Source organism: Falco peregrinus, chromosome 4 (genome assembly GCF_023634155.1).
Source record: "Falco peregrinus isolate bFalPer1 chromosome 4, bFalPer1.pri, whole genome shotgun sequence".
In the NCBI taxonomy this organism is placed as follows: domain Eukaryota; kingdom Metazoa; phylum Chordata; class Aves; order Falconiformes; family Falconidae; genus Falco; species Falco peregrinus.
This window is the reverse complement of record NC_073724.1, coordinates 29931017-29953498: the sequence shown is the minus strand read 5'-3', so window position 1 is coordinate 29953498 and position 22482 is coordinate 29931017. Positions and strand designations below refer to the sequence as shown.

Here is a 22482-nt window from a genome sequence, read left to right as displayed (position 1 = left end):
CCGGGCTAAGGCTTCAAGAGAAAAACTCTTAGAATCTAAGTCCTCACTGTGAAATCATTTACGGACAAGGTAGTAAGTTTGTTTTGTGTCTATCCTGTTGGGTTTTTTCCCCCAAAAAAACCCCTTACCGCTCTACATTTCTAAGAGTTTCTAGATAAGAACATCTGTTTTTAAATAGTCTCAGTGCTGCTTTGGAGTTTCTACAGTGTACAATGACACAATCAGCTGCTTTTTATTAACTTATTTGTTTGTGCAACAGTATTGGTGAATGTTCATCCATTCATCGCTGCACATCAAGCAGCTGGGGCAGATCCAGTAGCAGGAGTGTTCAGTGCTTGCCAATTCTGGTACATCAGCACTAACTAGTAGCTGAATCATGCTTGCCTTGCCTGAGCAGACACTCATTGAAGACAAACACACACAGAGTTCTTACTGAATCCGCTTTCCTTCACATTTTAGCAGCTAAAAAGCAAGCTGGAAACATAGTCAACAGGAAAGCATTCAAGGTGCAGCTGAAACCTCCTGCCCATTACTCCCTTGTCTCCAAGATTCTCCCAAATTATGGAAAAACACCCTTTTCCAGAGATACCCCTGCAACGTAAATACACAATGGAGCTTATCCCTGAGGATTCCTGTAAACAGATTTCACACTATCATGCACAGCTTTCCAAAGCTTTGAAATACCATCCTAGAAGCTCCTGGGTTTTCTCACAGAGTGTGAGCTAACAGTTTCTGACTGCCAAAGAGCTGAGGGGAGGGAACAGAGCAAAGCAGGGTCCCAATTTGGTAACATGCTGTGTGCCCCTCACCTCAGCTCACTGCTTGAAGCCTTTAGTGCATAAGCCCCCTGTTGAGGATGGATGGAGGATACTGGGCATCACTATCCAAGCCACAGGATGACAGGGCAGGAGTGCTACTGAGACCCGCAGGTGTAGGGTGTACCACAGAAGCCCTCAAGGACCAAAAATGAACAGTTTCATCATTTCAACAATGTGCATGTTACTACTAAAGGGAGAAAGCCCCTTTACTGTGCTCAGTCTGACTGACAGCCTACTGAAGGCCAGTGGGGTCTGTCTCCTCTGCAAGTCTTCCTAATGGCTCAGAGCAGTGGAACTGGTGCCTATTCTTAGAGGATAAATGGAAAAGCATGGTCCTTGAAGCTTTTAATCATGGCACCTCAAGCTCTTAAATGCTTCAAAGACTGGATTATAGAGGAGTACACAGAAGAACTAGAAAATCCCACTGAGTCCAGTCTGACCTCTGCAACTATATATTCTACCTCTTTGACAGCACTATCCTATCTGATCAGATTTTGACTTTTTGCAATGACTGGATGTGGACAAGCTGCTTGGTTGCTGTGAAGAAACTGTGCGTGATGGAGCAAGGGGGTGTTTCAGTGAAAGGCAGGTCTCAATTTGTCCTAAGGTGTCTGATGATCTTACAAGCATGGATTAAAAGCAGTTTTGAAATATCTGGACCAAAGCACTATTGCTGTCCCTGCTGGAAACAAAAGCACCTTGTAAACATGCCACAAACCGAGAAGTTTTATAACAAGCCCTCTCCTCTACCAATCTCCCACTGTAAATCCAAGAATGGGGATCTCCACCTCCAATAAAATGAACAAAGCTGTAGACCTGGGTTTAAAAGGTAAGGGGGATCTAATTACACTTTACAAGCCACCTGCAGCTCTTGAGTAAACTACTATTTAATTGAATCATTCTTCTGAATTTTTCTTTAAAGAAAAAGAAAGATACTGACTCATTATGGTTTCTTTGATCCTTTTCAACACAAGCAGCTATATGAAGAAAGCCATTTTCCTTCCCTGAGTTCTCCCCTATTTGTTTCCAGTAGTCAACCTGCTCCAGCAAGCAGTCCCCACTTGTGCCATAACACTGCTTATCCTGCTCACAATCTCTAATTTTAAAGACACAGCAGCTCTGATTAAATGCCATCAGCACTGCTAACGAGGCAAGTCTACTGTCATGGGTGGGTAAACCAAAAATTATTTCTAATGTCCACCCAGGCACAGCAAAGAACTACCATGTCAAGACACTGCTTTTGCCCAGCCTCTACTAGCATTTTGTGAAAAGAGTCGACTCCTAATACACACTGCTCTGGCCACATCCACTCAGGAATTCTAATCAAACTCAATGTTCCCTCAAATCCTTTTATGCTGGAGCATCTCTCCTTCTTGAGGGACTTCATACTTATACGATCATTTAAATCTTCTGCAGGTGAATGGTATCTACACTGCCTCTACCATGCTTGTGAACTATGGAGGAAAAGGAAGTATTAGTTTAATAATGCACTAAGGTGATGGTAATAAAAGCAAAGCTACAGCTTTCCATAACATTAGATTTACTATATTAAGCTTTTAATACTGCAAGAGATTAACAATGACAGATTCTGTTGTAGACTAGCAAAAGCTATTGCAATTCTTGCAACTTTCACATTAATCACATTTAAACATGCTGCTAACAGATGGGCATCGTGGAGCGCTAGGTCTCTCACAAGCCAGTACTAACAAAAAGCATGTCTGGATCTTGTGGCTTCTACAGTTCAGAGAGATTGTATATGCAGGCACTTTATTATTGTTGTTGTAGTATATTATCTATGATTATTAGAAAAGCTCAAGTTAAATAGATGACAGACTTCAGCATCCATGAGTGGGAAGGGAAAGGGAGGGGGGCAGAAAGAATCAAAACAAGACCACCCACACAAAGTTCCTCTAAGTCCACATTTCACATGCATGATCACAATTTTTCCACTACACAGGGAAAGCCTTAGATTCTGCGCTGCAAGTTTTCCTCTGACGCTACTACCCACACAAACCTTTTCCCAAAGCCCAGATGCAAGTCCAAGCTATGAAAAATTAGCTGCTAGACACTAGCCTGGCTGGACAGAGAATGACAGTCTGTCCTCCCCTTTTATTAGTGCAGATGCCAGGCTCAGGTGGCCCTTTCTGACTGGAGCTGGGTGAGCACCTGAAGAGAACCGCAGCGTCAGCACTTGGCAGCCAGATAGAACATATCAGACGTTTATTAAACTTCCCAGCACTGTTTTTTAATTAAACCAAGTCCCAAGGTACAACCTCATCTTTACATGACTGTAATTAACCAGGACACATTGTCTGTAATGTAAGAAAGCTCAATCTCCTCTGTAAGCCAAGGCTCAAAAGAAAGATTGGCAACTGCAAGCTTAGCCCAGCCTAAGGTTAGTCCTCACAGGGCAAGAGATGCAGTTCCCTGTAATAAGAAATCCTCCCTGCTGAAGGAGGACTGAGGAATCCCACGTGGGGGTACTGTCTTCATCAGGAAGAACCACATGGCACCTGGAAGCATTTGCCCATGAAGGACAGAAGCACTCTTGACGTGGAATGGTCTCAGCCTCCCAAATTGCTTGTCATTTACAAAGCAGGCCTGTACCTGTGCAGTATCTATCACCACACCACCCAGCTCGTTCTCACTGCTTGCATGGCATCACCTCTGAGAAGAAGGGATGGGCTGTCACCCTGCACAGAGCTTAGGAACAGAGCCCAAAGTGGTACCCAATTCACACCAGGACATTTACAGAAGTTAAGGGACTCATGCAATCATGCAATCTAGAAACTTTCTCTGCTCAACAGTGAGACACAGGCTCATCTTTGAATGGGATGGATGGACCAAAGTTTAGAATGCTAAAACTTGGTGATCTCAATGCCACTAACAACCTTGCCCAAGCCCCCATGAGAAGTCAGCAGATGAATCCAGGTCTCCTAAGCACTAATATTTTAGCCACTAGGCCCTCCTCCTCCTTAGTTCCAACCTGCTGAGCTGAACATCCTCAGCCTACTCAGGACAGACTCAGCACACGGATGAGTCTGGGTCTTCTCTACACATCTACCAGCCATTTACAGATAGAAGCTGAGTCCACCTAAGAGCTACCTGTTAAGTCTTCTCATAAATAAAATGGTGCACACATGGCCTGTCAGCAGAAAAATGAACAGAAAAAATATTGTCATTCCTGTGCCGCTTTCCAAACTGTCAGGAGGCCAGATGCCCTGCAGGGCCAGATCCAGGCAGGGCTGCCTCTGGAGGGGCTGAGGTCCCACAGCTACGGCCCATAACAAGTTTCTTCCAAACCCTACCACATCCCATGATACACAGTGGTTGATCAGGACAGAAGAGATGAATACCTGTCTGGACAGATAGATGGCAATTCCATCTTTAAGCTAAAACCTATACTGTATTATTCCAAGGGCTGCAGTGGTATTGAAAACGATTCACAGGCTCCATCCTGCCCAAGCACAGCCGCCTGTGAGCAAGTTTCAGGGTTACTCAGCCTGTAGCACCCTGCTTCCACACACACCACTGTGCCCACAAGGCACACAAAGGAATTCAGTGCTGCTCCATGATGTGAAACTTCCCGAGCAGTGAAAAAGGAGATCCTGGTCTCTGAATAACGTCCTGAGGTGTCTCTTCTCACAGCTGCTCCAAGGATAACATGTACTCTCTTTCTCTCTTCTTTTTTCTTTTTTTTTGTGATAATCTCCCCACTACACATACACAACACCATCCACATTAACATTACGGAGAAATTACTGCCCTAACTTTAATGTTTCTTCAGCAGAAATGGAAAGTGAAGTAGAGAAGGGTACTTAGGGATCAGCAGAAAAATAAACTTTTGATGCAGCTTGTTCAGGATGAGCCTGATCCTCAGATTCAGGCCCACTGGATGTACAGGCCAGAAGCATCCAAGTTATTTTAAACAAGCCATGTTATGTAGTACAGCTTCTACAAACACTGCTTCAGCGAGTGGTCTTTCAGGAATGACAGAGCCTGCTTCCTCACCCACTGCCTTCCCGCTGCCGACTCCTCTCCCACACACTGACACCATCCTGCTGGAGGCTGCACAGACAGGGCACCACGAGCTGCCCACCAACATTACACAGGGGAACATGTTGCCTTGGAAAGCAGCTAGGTGGCAAAGAGGAAGCAGAGGAGAAACATCAGCCACTCCACATCCCGAAGCTGCTACGCAGCTTGTCAAGGAAGGGGAGAAGGGGAGGTGGGAGACACAATTCACTTGCTATAAATGGCATATGAAAGCAGGAAGGGAAAAGGCTGCAGGACAGCAGAGCGACCTCTGACGTGGTTTCCTGGTCAGTATGAAACCAGGTTCCTCAGACCCCAAAATCACAGTGAGAGCTGCAGAGCCACATTCCAGTGTTCGCAACATGCTTGGCCAAGACTGTGCTTGCATGGGGCTTCCAGGGAGTGGGGGTTCATGTAATACTCACAACTGACCACCACAACTCCAAAACACAACAGAAAAAAGGCCGTACACATTTGAAAGAAAAAGTCAGGTGGATTTCCACAAGCTCTACAAGGTTATCAAATGTTCCTGTAGTGTTATCAGGACACAAATCAGTAGAGAGCGCTCTGTATTATGCAGATCAAAATATTATTGGTATATAATTTAACATCCTCATACCCAAGTAATATGGTCTGAAAGAAAAAACAAGAACTCTTGATACATCAGATGTATGTTGCATGAAAAAATATTGAAGTATTGGCCAAAGTTTGACTCAGTCAGCTCCAGCCTTCAATACAAGAGCACTTAATTATGCTACCCAGCATTTCGCTCTAGGGCTCTGTCCATGTGGCTCATGCCACTAGAATCATGAAGCTAGAGAAGAGCAGACCGCAGCAAACAAGGTCAGTGTGTGCCAGCTTCCATAGAGACATATTTAACAGGCCCAAGGCTGGACTGTCTCAAAAGGGAAAAAAGGCAGGGGAGACATTTCTTTGCAATAATAAATACAACACATTCCTTCAGTGAATCTGTAAGCTACACTGTAGTCTTGCATCACTTTACCTTTCATTGACCCATTGGTTCTCTTGAAGGAATTAATTTCATTAACTTGGCTGAGGTCTTACACATTTCTATTTTCTTTTTCAACCGTTGTTGTAACATAGCAGGGGCAATTCATTCAAAAGCAAGGGCTTTACTCTTGCAAGTACAGCCAAACAGCATGATTCCCACATCCCCAAGCGAGATGCACCTCATTTCTGGGGCAGGATCACCCATTACATCCAGTAGAAGAGTTTCCATCAACACCATCACAACTTCTCAAGCCCAAACTCATCTTCCACTGTGAGAGGGAGGGGATGGGAAGGAAGTGAACTCAACCACAAGATGCTTTTGGACAAAACCACAAAGTCAAATCAAGGGAAGAACAAGAGACATCAATTACCTTCAATTTTCACCTTTGTAACGAGAGCTGTAGTACTGAACATTTCCTCTCTTGTTTGACCAGGTTGCTGCTAATGTGGCTGTAAAATTCTTCTCCTCTTTATTAAGCTTTTCTAACCTCAGTGACCTTGTCCAATCTTGTCCAATATTTCCACTGGCCTTCCTCCTTTATCTAGCTATGCCTTTATGTATATAGATACATAAAAAGGTGTTGTTCTTCTAGTGATATACAGAACTTTGAGGAAGAAGATGCTATCCAAGCCTCTTCTATTTCAATATTGTTTACAAAGGTCTGCACAAAATTGAGCACAGTCATTTATTTTCTGGTAACAGAACTTTTTAGTCTCACAGTCCAAGACGCTGCTTCTCAGGTCAGATCTACGGCCAAACAGGAAACACAATTCCAGAAAAGAAATAAACAATCACCCAAGCTGTGATATTTTGCAGCTCCCTCTCATTTCCTTTAATGAACTGCCATTCTGCTGAGATCTTAGGAACATTTAGCAGATAAATGAAAAATACTTCTAATCTACATTAATGATTTGTGTTAAGTTCCACTTGGACAATTTCATAAACGAATAGCCACATAATAGCTGCTGAAGGTAGCTGTAACCCATTCACTGATTTACAGACCCAGCATTCCTCAAACAGGGGTGGTCATTTCCATAATACACCTGTAGGCAGGTGATTTTATCACTGGATCTGATAAAGAATTGTTCTGTAAATTTTGCATGTATTGGCAGAGGTCCCTAAAAAAATTTAACAGTGCAAACTGAGTAAATATCCTTGGTGACTAAGTGTCAAGGGGAACTCTAAGCACAGGTCCTACAGCTCTGCTTTGGCCTCTCTTCTCCTCCTCCTCCTCTGTCAGACATGTGCGGTCAGCCTCATCTGCAGTCAGCCTGTGGTCAAGGCTGTCATCCTAGCTTACCTCCCAAGCATTCCAGCTAGTTTATTCAAACAGATCTGGGCCAGAGCACTGCAGTGCATGGTGCACGTGGCCGGCAATCGCCCGTCTGTTTGTACAACACTGCTATCTTGCCACAGCCCTCCTGCCTTGGTGTGCAGGGATGGGTGGCGCAGCTGGCTGACAGCAGATATATTGCTGCCTGGGTAGCCCCATTCCCCAGGCAGTGGCCCAGCCCCACAGCCCTGCCTTGGGCATGTCAGCTGGCCCAAGAGCTAGGGTGAATGAAACTGGAGACATCTGCATGTGGACTAGCATTGCTTTGCCGTTGTGGCTTGCAAAGGGACAGCTTGTGGGCTCCAGGCACCAATTCACACCAGCTAACAGTGATAGAGAATTAACGGTAAATCCTCAGGTGAACCTGCCAGTCTCCATTAGGAGGAATTTGTCCAGAACGCAGCTGTCCAAAATCTCTGTCTGGGCATCAAAGCTGAATCAAGCCTGTGGCAGTTGCAACAGAGGCCAAAAAATATTGCTGAAGCCATGAAGTAGTGATAGTTATTTTAAGCTATTAGCAGAGTAATGACAAGATGATTGCCACAAAATATACTTTAGCTAGAGTGCAATTTAAAAGTAAAGGAACTTAAACCAGTGATTTTAATGTGCAAGGCACAATGAATGCATTTACAACATCTATTAAAAGCAGGTTATGTTTGGGGGAGGGGGTTAATTAAATCTTAGCAGGTTATTGGTAGTTTATTAACTGAACAAGACAGCATCACATTAAAGATAATCAATGGAGAATAAACCACAGTCATAAAAATTAATACTGTTCATTCTCACAATGGGAGGGGAGTTTGCCATTAAGACAGAGGTAAAAGCATAGTTCCATCCCCTGCAAAAACTATCATGAAAAGAGGAGCAAAGGATAGGATGGCCCAAAAATGAAAGTCTTTCAAGGAATAAGTTTCAAAAAAGAGATTAAACTGAAAAGAAATAATCAGCAGTTCTAGAGGGGAAAGAGGAATATGAACAAGCAGTTTTGCAAGCAGTGGAACTAATGAAGCCTGGTTTTCACCAGCTTTTATGTCATGCAAAGGACTGACTTTCATACTGAAGAAAATGTGAGCTCCAACTGGAGCACTTTTTTTTATTGGGTTGGAACATTTATATGGGATTCCTTCCCCAGTGGATTTTCTGGTGTCTAATAAAGAACAAGCCCTTCCTTCAAATGCAGTAGGAACAGTCTGTTCTCTCCTTTACCTGGCAGCATCTTTTATGACTTCTATACTGTGGCAATGTAGTTGAAATTGTAGCTGAATAGCAGATATAAAATTGCTGAATGGCTGGTGGGAGACACACAAACGTGCCCACCCCCTCCCCTGCTATACACACACAGAGTATGCTATTCCTTAATACTTGTTTCGATAAGAAACCAGGCTAAAAATGGTTTTGTCAGAATAATCCACCCGATGGGGAAAATTTAACTTTGGCATGCTAACTGTGTACAAGACTTCAGGCAATTTGCTGCAGAGACGAAGACTTCAGGCTCCTGCAGCAATACTTGCTGCAGCGGAGCAGAGTCGATACGGTAGGGGAGGTGGGATGTCTCCAGCATGCTGAGATAGGAGCCTCTGTGATGGTGTTAACTGCCGGGGTACAGGAAGGCCATGGAAGCTCTGTTTAGCACAGCCCAAAGCAGCAGAAGCTGTGCTGTGCATCTAGAAGAGGTTTTGGAGAAGTATTGAGAAATTCATCTCCCCAAATAAACGAGGAAAAAGAAAAGATGCTTGCATTAAAAACTTGGACAGTGCAGAGCTATGTCACTTCCAGGGTAAGAGCTGGGCACGTACAAGTCAGTGGTCAATCCATGATATATGCTTTTGTTTTTGAGAAATGAACTAATATATATCTCTTGACTAGTCTCCTGTACATAACACTTCACCAAAAAACATCTCACCAAAGAAAAGACCATGCCTATGCCAAGAACTGGCCCTCTTTATCCTGGAAGTAAATAAAGAAACCTTACAGGGAGAAAAAATGGAGCTGGGTAGTACCTGCTCTTTGGACCCGCTCTGATTTGTGTGGTAAGTACTTAATCGTAATTAATCTCTCATTTCACTTAAAATGAAATCACCCCTTACCATATCTCACTAAATACTGTATGCAATGAAACATGTATACCATCTTTAAAAAAGTTTGCCTCTGAGCATCACAGTGAGTTAGTGCAGCCTATCCTGAGCTTCACCATCAAGCAGATCTGACTTCTGCAATCACAGGCAGTCACAGACCATCTGAAGAGAACAACGCTTGGTAATACCTTTTTCGGAAAAAGAAAAAACATCAGTCAAAATTGAGCATGCACAGAAAGCCCAGTTTTGCCTTTAAAGCAATCCAAAGCCTGTGGACACAGAGGCATTTTTCAATGCACCCTGCATATTTTACTCTTAAAAATGGCCTGACTCAGCAGCGATTGATACACATACACACGTCTTCAAGGAGAAGGATTAGCACCTTTTCCCCCCAACTCATCCTCCATCCGGGCCAATTTATAGGTCTTTTCAAACGTCATGAAGCTAACAAAAAGACTTTGAAAAGGCAGGGGGAAAAGCTGCGGAGGCCTGAAAAAGCTATGCATATTTATAGCACAAACACACCGCCTATGCTCATTCTCCTTAATCACATGCACACGCTAGCAAGACAGCTCCTCCGAACTTTCTCAGGCATTTGGTCTGAGCGGCTATAGTTCAAAGTCCAACTGCCCTGGCAGCTGAAAAGAAAGAGAAAACCACAATGGCTTTGTAAGAATTACAGTGATCCTATTAAAAAATAAAATGTCATTCTCTGCTGGGACTTAACATGGCAGTGCCACACAGCACTCATTGAATCTAACAGCATTTCAAGCATACAGCTCTGGTGTAATTAGACCACAGGCTTAATTAGGTTCCCATCACTATTACTTTCTTCCTGCCTTCAGCCAAGCAGGTATAAGAAAAGACTGTCCAATACAGATACTGCAATTTAAAGTCTCAACTTAAGAACACAGTGGGTGTATATCTACTATAAAATCTACCCTAAAAACATGCCAGTTGTTAAACTAAGCAGTGCATTAGAAGCAGTTAGATATAATGAGAATGTAAATGGAAAGTATTCTAGGGAGATATTTCAGCTAAAAACAGCACACACTGTTTGCTATCTTTTATTTTAATCATGCTCTAAGCCCTGCCTTTTTGAACTTTTTATAAATTCTGCTATCTCCCTTTGCAGTTACTTACATATTGGTATATAAATTCAAAGATGAGAAGCAATTAGGAATGAAGCGAAGACTCCCTCTCTTGATGCTAATACATCAAAGGAAGGAAAAAACATTCCCCCCGCATACACACTGGGTAACACAGAGAGTTTCTGCTCTTCACAGTCTAATAGCTCAAGTAGTTCCAATCGAGAGTCTGATGTCACCCTCCGATTACATGGCGAGTGATTGGAAAGAGCAGCTTTTGAAAATCTCAGCTCTCTGACCTAGAAGACCACACAACCCCGCAACAATGCTTTTAAAATGCGTATGTGTATTATTCACATCAGCTGGTCTTATTTTTCTCCCCGCTTTGGGCATCGTAACATTGCTTTTAAGAGTTCCCTGGGGGTCTCTGTTTGATTTGGGTACATCATGTCTAGGCATGTGTGAAGGAAATGTGTCAGATTAGGGGCTTTTTTAAACAGCCGGTGTTCCCCTGCACTCTGTCTCTTCTGCTCTCCAGTTTGGAGAGAGGAAAAGCCAGGTGCTGCCTTTAAACAGCCACGCCGAAGAAGCCTGCCTTTGCCAGAAAGGAGAAGGAGAGGCTGGGACTGGCTCATGCCAGGGAGCAGTAAGGCTCTTTTCTCCCCACCTTAGCACATCTCTGCCAGCCCAGCTGTCATCTGATCCTTGAAACCGAAGCCACCAAACAGGTAAAGGTAAGAACTGATTCTGCTGATCCAGAACAGCAGTTGAGTGGCACCATTACAATGGATATTTATATTTGCTTCCTGCAAGCCCTTCCCTCAGTCCAAGGACATTTGAGAACCATGCAAGGGGTTTTTTGGAAACACTCCAGGCCCTTTGTCTTTCATAAAGGGAAACTGTCATCTTTTATGCATGTGAATCAACAGGTGAATGACCTCCCCATGCCCTCAGTAAATTATCAGAGTCTGCTTATTTCTTAATCTCCAGATCTCTCCTGTATCAGCAGGGGAACTAACCAAAAGTAGGAAAGACTCCATTGATTTCACTGGAATGCTCATCATATGTTTCTGTATGAACACATATTTTAAATTATTGGGGCTTTTAAATAGAAGCATGGAGTTTCAAAGGGGCTGTGGGAGGTTTTTCTGCTAAATCAACAGATCCACAGTAAGTCTAAGTCTCTTACGAGCCTGATTCTATCTTCTCTGCAGTTTTACTCCTGTGTAAAGGAGACCTCATTGGTTTTAAAGGAGTTAAGCCATTTCCACCAGGATTTCTAGTAAGTCCACTGGAGACCCTTGCTCGGGTCTTGAGTGTGAGTTAGAAAGAAGTTCCACTAATGATTACAATACTACACAGCTATATAGCTGCAGTGAGGTGGGAAGCCAGCTTTGAATATTTTTGGATATCAGGTCTTTTGACTGGCAGGCTCTCCATCTAGCAACAAAAGCCCCAAACAGTTCAAACCCGTTACATTAGTTTAAGTACTATTTGTGGAATGAAAAGCAAGGAACTATAGAACAGGCAAAGGCCTTCTGTAATATACCAATGGAAGACCAAGTTAATGAGATTCAGCAAAATTCCCGAAGATTTACATCTATATAACAAGGAATGGCTTCGGAGGAAAACCACACTGCTGTCTGCTATTCACCTGTTAGTAGGCTGTGCCAGATAAAGGCTAGTGAGTCTGCCCGAGTCTTGGGCTCTCACAGCCTTCCCACCGAGAGTCTCACTGACCTCCGCAGGACAAGGGATATTACATTCTGCTTTCACCTGCAAAGAGCCCAGAGTCTGCTTTCCATGAGCCAATGTGACTGAAGGTGACAACCCCAACTTCCAAAGCATTACATCTATGTCAAAGCCACCTGACAAATTCCACCCATTACCTTCTATCACATACTAAATGAATGAGAAAACAACCTCTCAAGCCCAGCCTCTGAATGGTTGTGTTCTTGTGTAAAAGGCCTTCTATCGCCACCTGTAAACAAAGATAAGGAATCTTTCTCCTAAATGACAGTACTCCAGCTAATGGTGCTCTAGCTAAGGTTAAGGTAAGGTGGGGATGGGATCCTTAAGTGAGCAGGTTTTTCTTCCTCTGTTCCTTTGTTGTTCTGACAGCAATAAAAGTAAGCAGGGAAGTCTATGCTTTGGCTTCCCGCTGCTTTCTACTCTGCTAACTTGCCATCAACCCTCTGCATTTAGAAGAAGCCAAGCACCAAGGAAATCCTCCAACTTTCCCACACCCACAACTTGGGTTATTTGCATTCATGGGCAAATTACAGTCAAGTGCACCAGAGAGGCAAGTTCTCTAACACAAATGAGTATGCAGCAACCAGCACAACACCAAAAAACCACACCTGGCAAGTAAAGTCAAAAGCCTTTCTCCTTTTCCAAAAGAACAAGTGAAGAGGATGTGTCGTTCCATTTGGGCAGGTGCAGGACACAAAACTGAAGGCGGTGGATTACCACATCCAGCATACAACTCTGCTTTTCTTCAGAGGATTTATTCTGCACCCAACAAGGACTTGCCAATTAATACAGTTTCAATGTACAAAGGAAGCTCTGAATGCATCCTTGTACCTCATGTCCCCCAGGCTACATTAGTGTGTACCTCTAAAAGTGTAACTACACTTAGATATGCCTATATGTTATAAAGCACTATAATACAGAGGTAGGGGAAGCTAGAAATCTGTTCTGATTTGTCTCCAGCAGCATCAGAGATATTTTTATGTAAACATACCCAGCCTGTGGAGGTCTGCAGATGTGCCTCAGCATAACAGAAAATCCATACAATGAAAACTGCACTTTAAATTCTCTAGCATTTTGTGAAGCTGGGATAAAGTGCAACACATCTACCCAATTTGCACTTGCTTCTTTTTTCTTTCAAGATGGCACCTACTCGTAAGGTTTTATGCTCCTGCCTGAAGATCTCTGCAAGGATGCTCACCAGTTAGCCTGAGATGGCCTTACAATGCAACTGTATCCTGAGATGTAAGCATTAAAGTTTCTAGATTCCACTTCAACAGCAATTGAGACTTCAACACATTAAGTCAAGGAGGAGGAGAGGAATTATCTGATAAGCTTTGTGTCCAACATATGTTTTGAAAAAATGGTAGGATTGTGGCAGAAGGCACAATAAAAACCTTACAATTGATTAAACATTTCTCTGCAGTGCTCAAAACCCAAACAGAAAACCCTTATGTCAGTGTGTAAAACCAAAACAAACCAAGAAAGACCCACAAAAAAATAGCGCAAAACCCCAAACCAAACAAAATCAAAACAAAACCCCCTAAAAAGCACAATGAGAGAGACTGAAAGCAAGAGTGAAACTAGCCAGGCTCTTCTTAGTAACTGACTTCAATCAAGCAGAATAAATACATGCAGAGCCTTAAAATGATCAAGAATCAGTTCACAGCTGTCTTTTTTATCTCAATACTGACACTTCAGGAAAGAAGAAAAACCTATAGGAGAGCTCACTGCAGAGATCCGGGGGCCTCTGAAGAGCAGAGATCCCCACACTTCTAAGTGGCTGTATCACTAACTGCAAGCACGTAGGAAAATCAGGAATGGAAAAGTGGAGCAATGAAGATACAGCAGGCAACTGCTGCAAACGAAAACAGCTTTTAGAAAGGTTGGATACTGGTAACACATTGATGCTTTCAGAAAAAAAAAGCCTGGAATGTGTGGAATTCTCTGGGATGCCAGGGTGCAAAAACGATCTTGTTAACTAGGGCTTTCAAAATCTGCTGCCCGGTCATTGCCGATTAGTCAGAAAGCAAGATGGCTTACATCATCAGTTTCTGAAAAGTACAATATTCCACTTATACTGCCAGATCTGTAGTCCCCTAGACAGAGAAATCGTCTTTCCAAACAATAGTGGAGGCACCGAGTCCCAAGTCTACACACAAATCCAGCACTTCTACGTTTCTGTATTACCAAGATAATCAAACATCTAATAATAAAACTGGGCAGCACCACACTGCTCAGTTCTCCTTCTGGTAATAAGAAAACTCTAAGCAACAGCCAGACTGACAACAATCATGTTATTCCCACATGGTTCTGCTTTAAAAGCAGACCCTGGAGCTGCTCATGATGAAAAGCAGTAAAGTACTTGGAGTGGCAGAAGGGCAAAGTAGTTAGTTCAGGAGCTGAGCAGGAAAACATTTCTCACCCTTGTTTTTCTTCCAGTCAGAGGGTGGGAAAGGATTCATATTTGCAAGATGCTAGCTGGCCAGAGGCTTATAAAAAGATGAAAGGACAAGCAGCATCTGGGAAGGCAGAGGCGTGGGACCTTGAGTTTTTGAAGATGACCTGCTTGCAGCTGCCCAGAATCAGTCCTTTATTGTGCCTAACCAGATTTCTGAACAGTGACAAAAGAGCAGCACATAGGTAAATACCCTTACCAGTAGCTCAGCAGAGGAGCTGAGGTACTTTTCTTAAAGCAAAGCATACACAGCCTTGCAAATGCACACCACTAGCAACAGAACTGAGAATGTTAAGGCCTCATGAAAACGACAGCACTAAGCATTACTGAAAAATGCCAGTTTTAATTAACTTCAATTTTCAGTTAATATTCCCTGAACCCAACATAGATGTTTTATTTCAATACAACAATACTTAATTTTAAATATAAAATACAGCCCTATGCAAAATTGTACAATATGTTATTTTCAGGTGAGCTCCTTTCCTGCTCCCTTTCCCCTCAGTATCATCTCTGCGACTGCCAAGGAGTGGCGTTCTGGGCAAGGGATGGGGGTAGGGAAGCCCCTATAATCACTGGCTTCAGTAGTTCCCGAGATGGCGTTAGCCCATTATTCCTCTCCCAGCCTGTGCCTTCACAAGGGAATCTCGGAATTCAGCTGGCTTACAAGGTGTGGAGAACAAGGCCTTCCAACGTCACAGCTCAGTACCTAGCGCAACGTCTGGTAGCATTATTCTCAAATCCCTGCGCTGCACTTGGTGTTAGAACATCAAGAACATCTCATTGTGGCAAGACAGCCTAGAAGTTTTAAACTGACCACTTAAAAAACATGTGGTTGCATTGCACTGTCGTGGTGCTAACATACCTCAGTCGATATGCCAAGTGGCCCAGCACCTCCAGGCTCCCGGCATGCAACAAGTTCAATGCAAACTTTACAGTCATGCTATGGGTGCAGTGGCTGCATGCCTGTCACCAACTTGCTCCTTGTGGTGCAACTCCAAACTTCCAGCCAATTCTGAGTTATTCTTAGATGTGACATTTGGGCTATACAGCCAAAAGACAGCCCAGAGGCCACCTCATCAGTCCCACGTTTGCCACAGGAGGTAGAAGTTAGTATGCCTTAATGTGATGCTGGTAAGGTCCTGGGCAGACCTGTGACCACCTGCGATTGCTCTCTCAGTTTCAAAAATCAACTGGGTGCAGTGACTTGAGTGTAATACTGTGAAGAGTAGACACTTAATTCTTGAAACAAATGCTAGCATAGTCTTGCTGAAAGTACTAACAAAGGAGGAGGTGTCTGCCCAGAAAGCAGAAAGAGTGCTATCATACACTACAGCGAGGATGAGCAGTTTCATCTGGCCCTCTGAACAGTCCGGAGACCAAAGGGAGGTGTTGCTGTGGATGTGCATGGATTTGGGGGATGTGAGGAGAAGGTGTGCAGAATGGTGCTGTTCAGCTCCAGGTCCCAGCTGAGCTGTTCAGACATAGCACTATGCAAATGAAGCTGTGCTGGTCCAACACTGGATGGGGAATAAAAGCAGCCGGACAACAAAGAAGTCGACTGATCATGCACATTGGATTGGTATGGAGACTTCCACCTTTAAAGCACACGTGGCACAGCACTGCATGAAGAGAAGCGATGAAGGCTGGGCGATGTGCCTGCAAGCAGCTGTATAGCTGGAGGCAAGATGCACACCTACTAGAGGATGAGTAGTGGCAAAGCCTGGCATTGTGGAGGAACCCTTGGCTGGCCAGACTGAGGGCCAGCTGCAGCTCTAACAGCGGCACCGTGCTGTACATTGTACCATATATCAGGGAAGGAAGAACAGCAGGTGTACATGGGGAAAATCATGACCAAAAGTCTCTCCCCTCCTAAACAGAGAAGGATTTAAATGAAAACAGAAGAACATCAAAGAAGCAGATTATGCATTTATCATCACAGGGGTAAACCAGACCCTCTAATTAAGCGCATGACATAACTGTGCTGTAATATCAAGGTTTTGCACTGTGAAAACAAGCTGCACTTGCACAATCCAGAAAGCAAAAAGCCGTACAGATTAGAAAGGCTAAGCTCTGCTCTCAGTTACATCAGTATATACTCACAGCGAACTCAGCTCAAAAGACTTACAGATGAGAATGTGATACAAGGAGTTTCATTTCCTCAGCCAGTTCCCTCACTACATCGGCCAAGCCTCCTTCACGCCGTAGTTTCCAATCGCAGCGCAGCACTCTGCTCTGATTACACACTCGTCCTGAAACCACAGAAAGCCTCCCTCGGTCTGATCTACAGTTGATGTATATTAATATATCACCAGCAAAGTCACTCTACAGCTGCTGAGGATGTAGTTTAAATACCGCTGAATACTCAAAGCTTGATTCTGTTAATCAGCACAGCTTCGCTGATCCTTGGAGACTAACTTATATTCCACACCGCTCCAAAGGGGAGGAAACCCAGAGCATGATTTTTTAAATGGCATGTTCATTAAAAACACCTAGAAGAGAGCATGCTCTCATTTACCCCTGTGTAAACTCACTTCACTGTACTCACTGGAGGTACTCAGGATTTAGAGAGGAACAGCAGAAGGCAAAAACTAAGCCAAAACCCCCTTTGAGGCCATTGCTTTTACTAAGCCAGATATTAAGAGGACGAGATCGACACCAATCTCTGCTATTCCAGACTTCCAATCCACAGCCCTATGTACCAAAAAAATACATATTCACAGGCGCTTGGGAAGCGTATGCACCAGTGAGAGTACAAAATTGTTAGACTGCTGTGAATATGAGCCATATTCAGCAGAAATCGGCAGCTGTTAGGACTACAGAGCCTGTCACCGCTTTTATAGTTTGGGTGGAGAAGAAGCAGGATTCAAGCTCTTACTGCTCGTAACACAAGTCGCATATTGCCTAGATCTTCTCCCCCCCCCCCCCCCCCCCCCCCCCCAGCCCTGGCTCTTCAGGACCACGCTTATAACAGAAAGAAGTCATTAACCAAACTTCCTTATTTTATGGCCCCGAAAGTTGGCTAACGACGAAGCTGCTTTATCATTTCTACTTAAGAGCTTAAAATCTCGATGGGGAAGTCAGAGACACTTCTAAGGGGAAGACATCTGTCCGGCGCGGGGGACAGGCCAGCACTGGGAGACACCCCAAGATGCCCGGGGCCGGGGGACCATCCCCCTGCCGCCCACCCCCCGGGGCCCCGCAGACAGAGGTCGGCCCCCTCCCCGGTCAAACCTTCGGCTGCAGAAGATGCGCCCCAGAGCCCCGCCAGCCAGCTCCTTATGTAAGGCACAAACCACTGACATCATCCCTCCCGCCGGCATCGCCGCGGCGCCCGGCGGCGCGCACCGACCGACCGACCGCCCGCCCCGCGCCCGCCCGGGCCCCTCCCGCCCCGCCGCCGGGGCGTCCCTCGCACCGGCTCCGGCCCCGAACTTTGCACGGCGGGTTACTGAGGGTGCCTTCCCCCGCCGGGCCGGGCCGGGCCGCCGTGCGCCCCACCGCGCAGTGCGCCCCATCCCGCGGTACTTACGCACTGCCTCCTGCTTGGGGTCGAGGCCGCGCACGGCTCCCTGGAGGCCGGCGATGCGGCCGTGCAGCGCCCGGACGCGGCGGTGGGTGCCCTGGATGTCAGCCTCGACCTCCTGGAAGAGGGTGCAGGCGTGCCGGGCCACGTCGGAGAGCTGCCGGAGGATCCGCGACAGGGCCACGTTGCTGACCGAGCAGAGGTCCAGCACCATCAGTACCGCCGCCGCCTCCCTCTCCCCGCCGCCGGCCGCCTCCGCGCCCTCGCCCGCCGTCACCGGCTCCTCCGGCGGCGGGTCCCGCGGCGGCGGCGGCGGCTCCGCGCCCCAGCTCTCCTCCAGCACGGAGGCGGCGGGCTGCCGCCGGCACAGCCGCTGAGGCTCCACGGTCCGCTTGGCGAAGGGCATGGCTGAGCCCTCGGCCGGGGCTCTCCCGGGCTCCCGCGGGCACTGGCGGGGATCGCTGCCCTCCTCCTCCTCCGCCGCCTCCTCCTCCTCCTCCTCCTCCTCCTCGCCGCCGCCGCCTCTCCTTGCCCCGCCGCCGTCACTCGCGGCCGTCCGCCGGCGGGCGGCTCATCGCCTCGCTGCCTCCCTGCGCGGGGCTCCCGGGCTGCCGAGCGGCCGCCGCTCCGCCGAGCATCCGCCGCCGCCGCTGCCGCCGCGGGGAGCCGGGGCGCATCCGCGCCGCCTCGCTCGCTCGCTCGCTCGCTCTCACGCCGTCCCGCTCCGGCGGCGGGTGTGAAGGGGCGGCCCGAAAACCCGGAGAGAGGAATCCCGCGGCCGCGAGGAGGAGCGAGCCGCCGAGCCTCCCGCCTGGGAGAGCGGCGGGGCGGGGGCGGGGGCCGCGGACCGGGGCGGTGCCGAGCGGCCGCCGCCGCGGGGAGGCGCTGCAGGGCCCGCCGAGCCGTCGGGGGAGCCGCGGCCCCGGGGCACCGGCTGCGGGCGGGCCCGGTCAGGCGTCGGCCGGTGCCCCGGGAAGACCGCGGCCCGGCCGGGGCGACCCCGACCCCGTTCCGGCGGGAGCACGGCTCGGGTGCGGGGAAGGAGAAGGCGGCAAAGACGCCGGCGGGGGCAAAAAGAGCCCAAGTCCGCCAAGCCCGAGCGCTGCAGGAGGCAGGTGCCTGCCCGCGGGTGTCACCTCGGGGCACGGCGGGGGGCAGCAGCCTCCCGAGTCAGGGGGATGCTCTTTAGGAGGTGTGAGGGAAGGCCGGGTCCCAGTCAGACAGGGAGCACTGTTTCTGGTGCAGGGCAGCTGAGCTTGCTTACGTTCACTCCTGAAAGTTGACCATGCCTAACGAGCAGGCATGAACTGCGAACGTAAACTGTAAATTATTGGTGGTGAATACGCAGTGCAGCTACCACAGAAAGAGCTACCGTAAAAGGAGAGCCAAGTGGCTGCAAATTCCGGCATTCCACCGTTTGGAAACATTAGTTTAAGTTAGCCCACTTGAATTTAACTTGTCATCCTTGCACGTGTGTGTTGCAATACAGTCTGTCATTACATGACCACATGCAAGCAGCATTCAGGTACCTCTGGTCAAGTGGTCTGAGTTGCAGATATCCACCAGAGAAAGCACTGCTGCCTGCTTTCACCTGCGTGCACCTGCGTGCTAGGCACGGTGACCTGCTCCTGGGGCAGGCTTAGGTCTGGAGAGCCTTCAGTTGCTTTCGCAGAGCTCGAAGCCTGAGCTGACAAACGTTGCTGGCCCAGCTGCTGGCTTTTGGCAGGGACAGTTCATGAGCCTTCACACTGTGCCTGTGGGAACACAGCACCGTGCAGAGTTAGCATGGGTCTTTAGCTCAAGTTTCTAATTCGGCTTGGAATGGGTAACGCCAGCCCTGTGCCTGGAGGGAAGGAGGGCACGGAGTCTGCCCCTGCCTGCCCCAGCCTCAGCACCACCTCCCCACACCTACTGGGAGGCCCGGAGTTCAGGTGCGACCCACTGGGAATGGGCAGGGATGTGAGAGCCGTTGCAGTCCGGGGGGCAGTGCCCAAGCAATACTGAAAATATTTCTTGGACCCGAGTGGAGCTGCTGCTAAAATCACTGGGGCTTATGTAGCCCGTGCTCCTGAGTTTCTTCTGCAGCAGCGTGGCTTTTAGTCCTGGTAATGGAGCATGGCCTGCACTGCTCCTCTCACCTGTAGGAGTCAGCGCACAATATTTGTAAGCCACTGAAAGGCATTTTATTATTTCACTCAAGATTCATAAAGGGGGAGGGACTGATTAAGTTTTAATGATCCAGAAAGAGCAGCAACCACCCAAACTGGTGTGGGATCGCAAGAAAAGGACCACAGGAGTCAAACCTGTTGGAAACAGCAATACGGCAGCTCAGGCACTCATCCTGCCTCTCTCTCAGGCACCCGATGAGCCACTGGCCTGGGCCATTCCTAACAGGTAAAAGCTGCAAGAAGCAGGATTTTAGATTGCACGTAACCACAGCCTCCCAATTGCTTGTCATGTCTGACCAGCTCAGGTAGGGCAGGAACTGTGCAGCTCTCTTCCTTCCCTTGAAAACACCACCTTGGTTCCTGCAGCATATCCCTACTCATTCTCAGCAAAGCTACCAGCAGCCAGCACTTGCTCTTCCTTTACTTTTCCCGTCTGGTTATTACTACTGTGCATTACTGTAGTCTCCATGGTCTCTCTCTTTGTCCCAGGCTTGGAAAGGTACAGCTCACCTTAGGGACACTACTAGTGGCATGAGAATTGTGTGATCCTTGTACGTAGCAGCACGAGACACACATAATGCCAAAGCCACACATGAGTGAACTTGTTTAAAGGAGGCAGGTCTTGCCAAGTCTGTGCATCTCCATCATAGGGAGCATATCTTCAATTTGGAGGTCTTGTCGCATTTCTGTCTTTCCCTCCATGAGTGTAGATGTTGCCATTTTTCTTAGTATTTCACTGCAAACACAACAGACTGTACACAGCTTGAGTATGGGATGCTGACACTTTCCACCAGGCAAGTGGAGATGACATCTCAGTTTCCTCTGGTCAAGTAACATCTCGTCCCAGTCACACACCTACTATATATTTTCCATCAATTATATTGGGTGGTGCAAAACCTAATTCAGCAGGTTTTCAACTGCCCCCGGGATTTCTCTTTGTTCAATGTCAGACATAGTGGGTGGGGCCCAAAGGCTAACTTCAGCCTCATGGGATGGGTCTCTGGAGGTTCTTTTTGTAGCCAAAGGAAAGGGAAAAAAAATCTTCCATGCAGGATCTTGAATGCTTATTGGGCCTCTGCTTTGAAGCTCCTCAGTGGGGCTTGTCCCTCTGCACTGACTGCAGGGGCAGCCCAGGGAGGGTAACTTCCCTGAGCTGAAGTTAGACTGCAAGAGTATTCCCCAGGGTATTAATTTGTGAATACATCAGTGTGGACCAACCTTCTGCATCACTAGATTTCAAGAAGCTCTTACAGACCTTAGAGATTGAGACATGTCAGAAAGAATATCAGTCATGAACATGGATAAGTATGTGAAACTGTTCCTTACGTATTTATTTATGGCAAGAAAAGCCTCCTGTTGGACTGTACTGCCTTCTTGCATGTGCGTGAGCTGTATTCCTGTGTTGCTTGCCATAAATTTAGGTTGGGATGCAGCTGTGGTGGCACTGGCTTTCACCCATGGCAGTGAAAGGCTGCACCACTGTTTGCTTTAGACACACATACAATATGGGAGTGGAAGAGTGGGCAAGAAGGGTGAAAGAAAGGTCCTGCGTGATCTCTCACTTGTGCTGCTGGTGGTAGGCAGGCACCTGCTCATAACCCACAGCAGCTGCTGTGCAGCTTCCCATCCCCATACCACAGCTGTTCTCATCCCCTGGCTTGCATTTCCTGCTGACATCCTTGCTGAGGTGTGATTTTACAGCAACACCAGCTAGGGGATATTCGTGCTGATGGAGATGGAGGGCAGGACCATTGGCAGATGAGAAGGAATCTGGTTCCCTGCTGCAGTGAGCTGCAGGAAGCAGGGAGATGGGAGTAGGCAATCTCACACGGTTTGGCAGGACTGCTCTGGCCTGCTTGCAGTGTGTCTTGTCCTGCAGTGCCAGAAAGGGAGGAGAGGCTGGTGAGTGCTGTAGGCTATTGTCATTTCCTCCTCTTTCCATGGCTGTCAGGAGGATGTCTTTAGGCATCATATTAATGAAGTTGCGGCCTTATGACCATAATGTGGCATCTGTCATCACTAATGTTAGCCCCCCTCTAAGTATATCACGTATTTATTCTCAGCAAAGATGTCACAGACAAACCTGTACCTACTCAGGCTAGCAAAAAATGTCCTTGTTCAGAAACTCCCTTCAAGGTTCAGCTGCCGTTCTGCAGTTAGACCCAACCATGGCATTCATTGATCACACCAAGGCCACATTAAAGGTAAAAGCCTATAAGGCTA

The 22482-nt window shown here is 47.1% G+C and overlaps 1 protein-coding gene across 3 annotated transcripts in view; it reads right to left on the bottom strand.

Moving 5' to 3' along the window:
- NHS (NHS actin remodeling regulator) overlaps nt 1–18549 on the bottom strand; it is a 261283-nt gene extending 242734 nt beyond the window's left edge. For all 3 annotated transcript variants that reach the window (XM_055802280.1, XM_055802282.1, XM_055802281.1), the window contains exon 1: nt 18098–18549. In XM_055802280.1, coding sequence (XP_055658255.1) covers nt 18098–18497 — 400 coding nt within the window. In that variant the 5' untranslated portion in view covers nt 18498–18549. The remainder of the gene's footprint in view (nt 1–18097) is intronic.
- Nucleotides 18550–22482: the final 3933 nt, after the last annotated feature.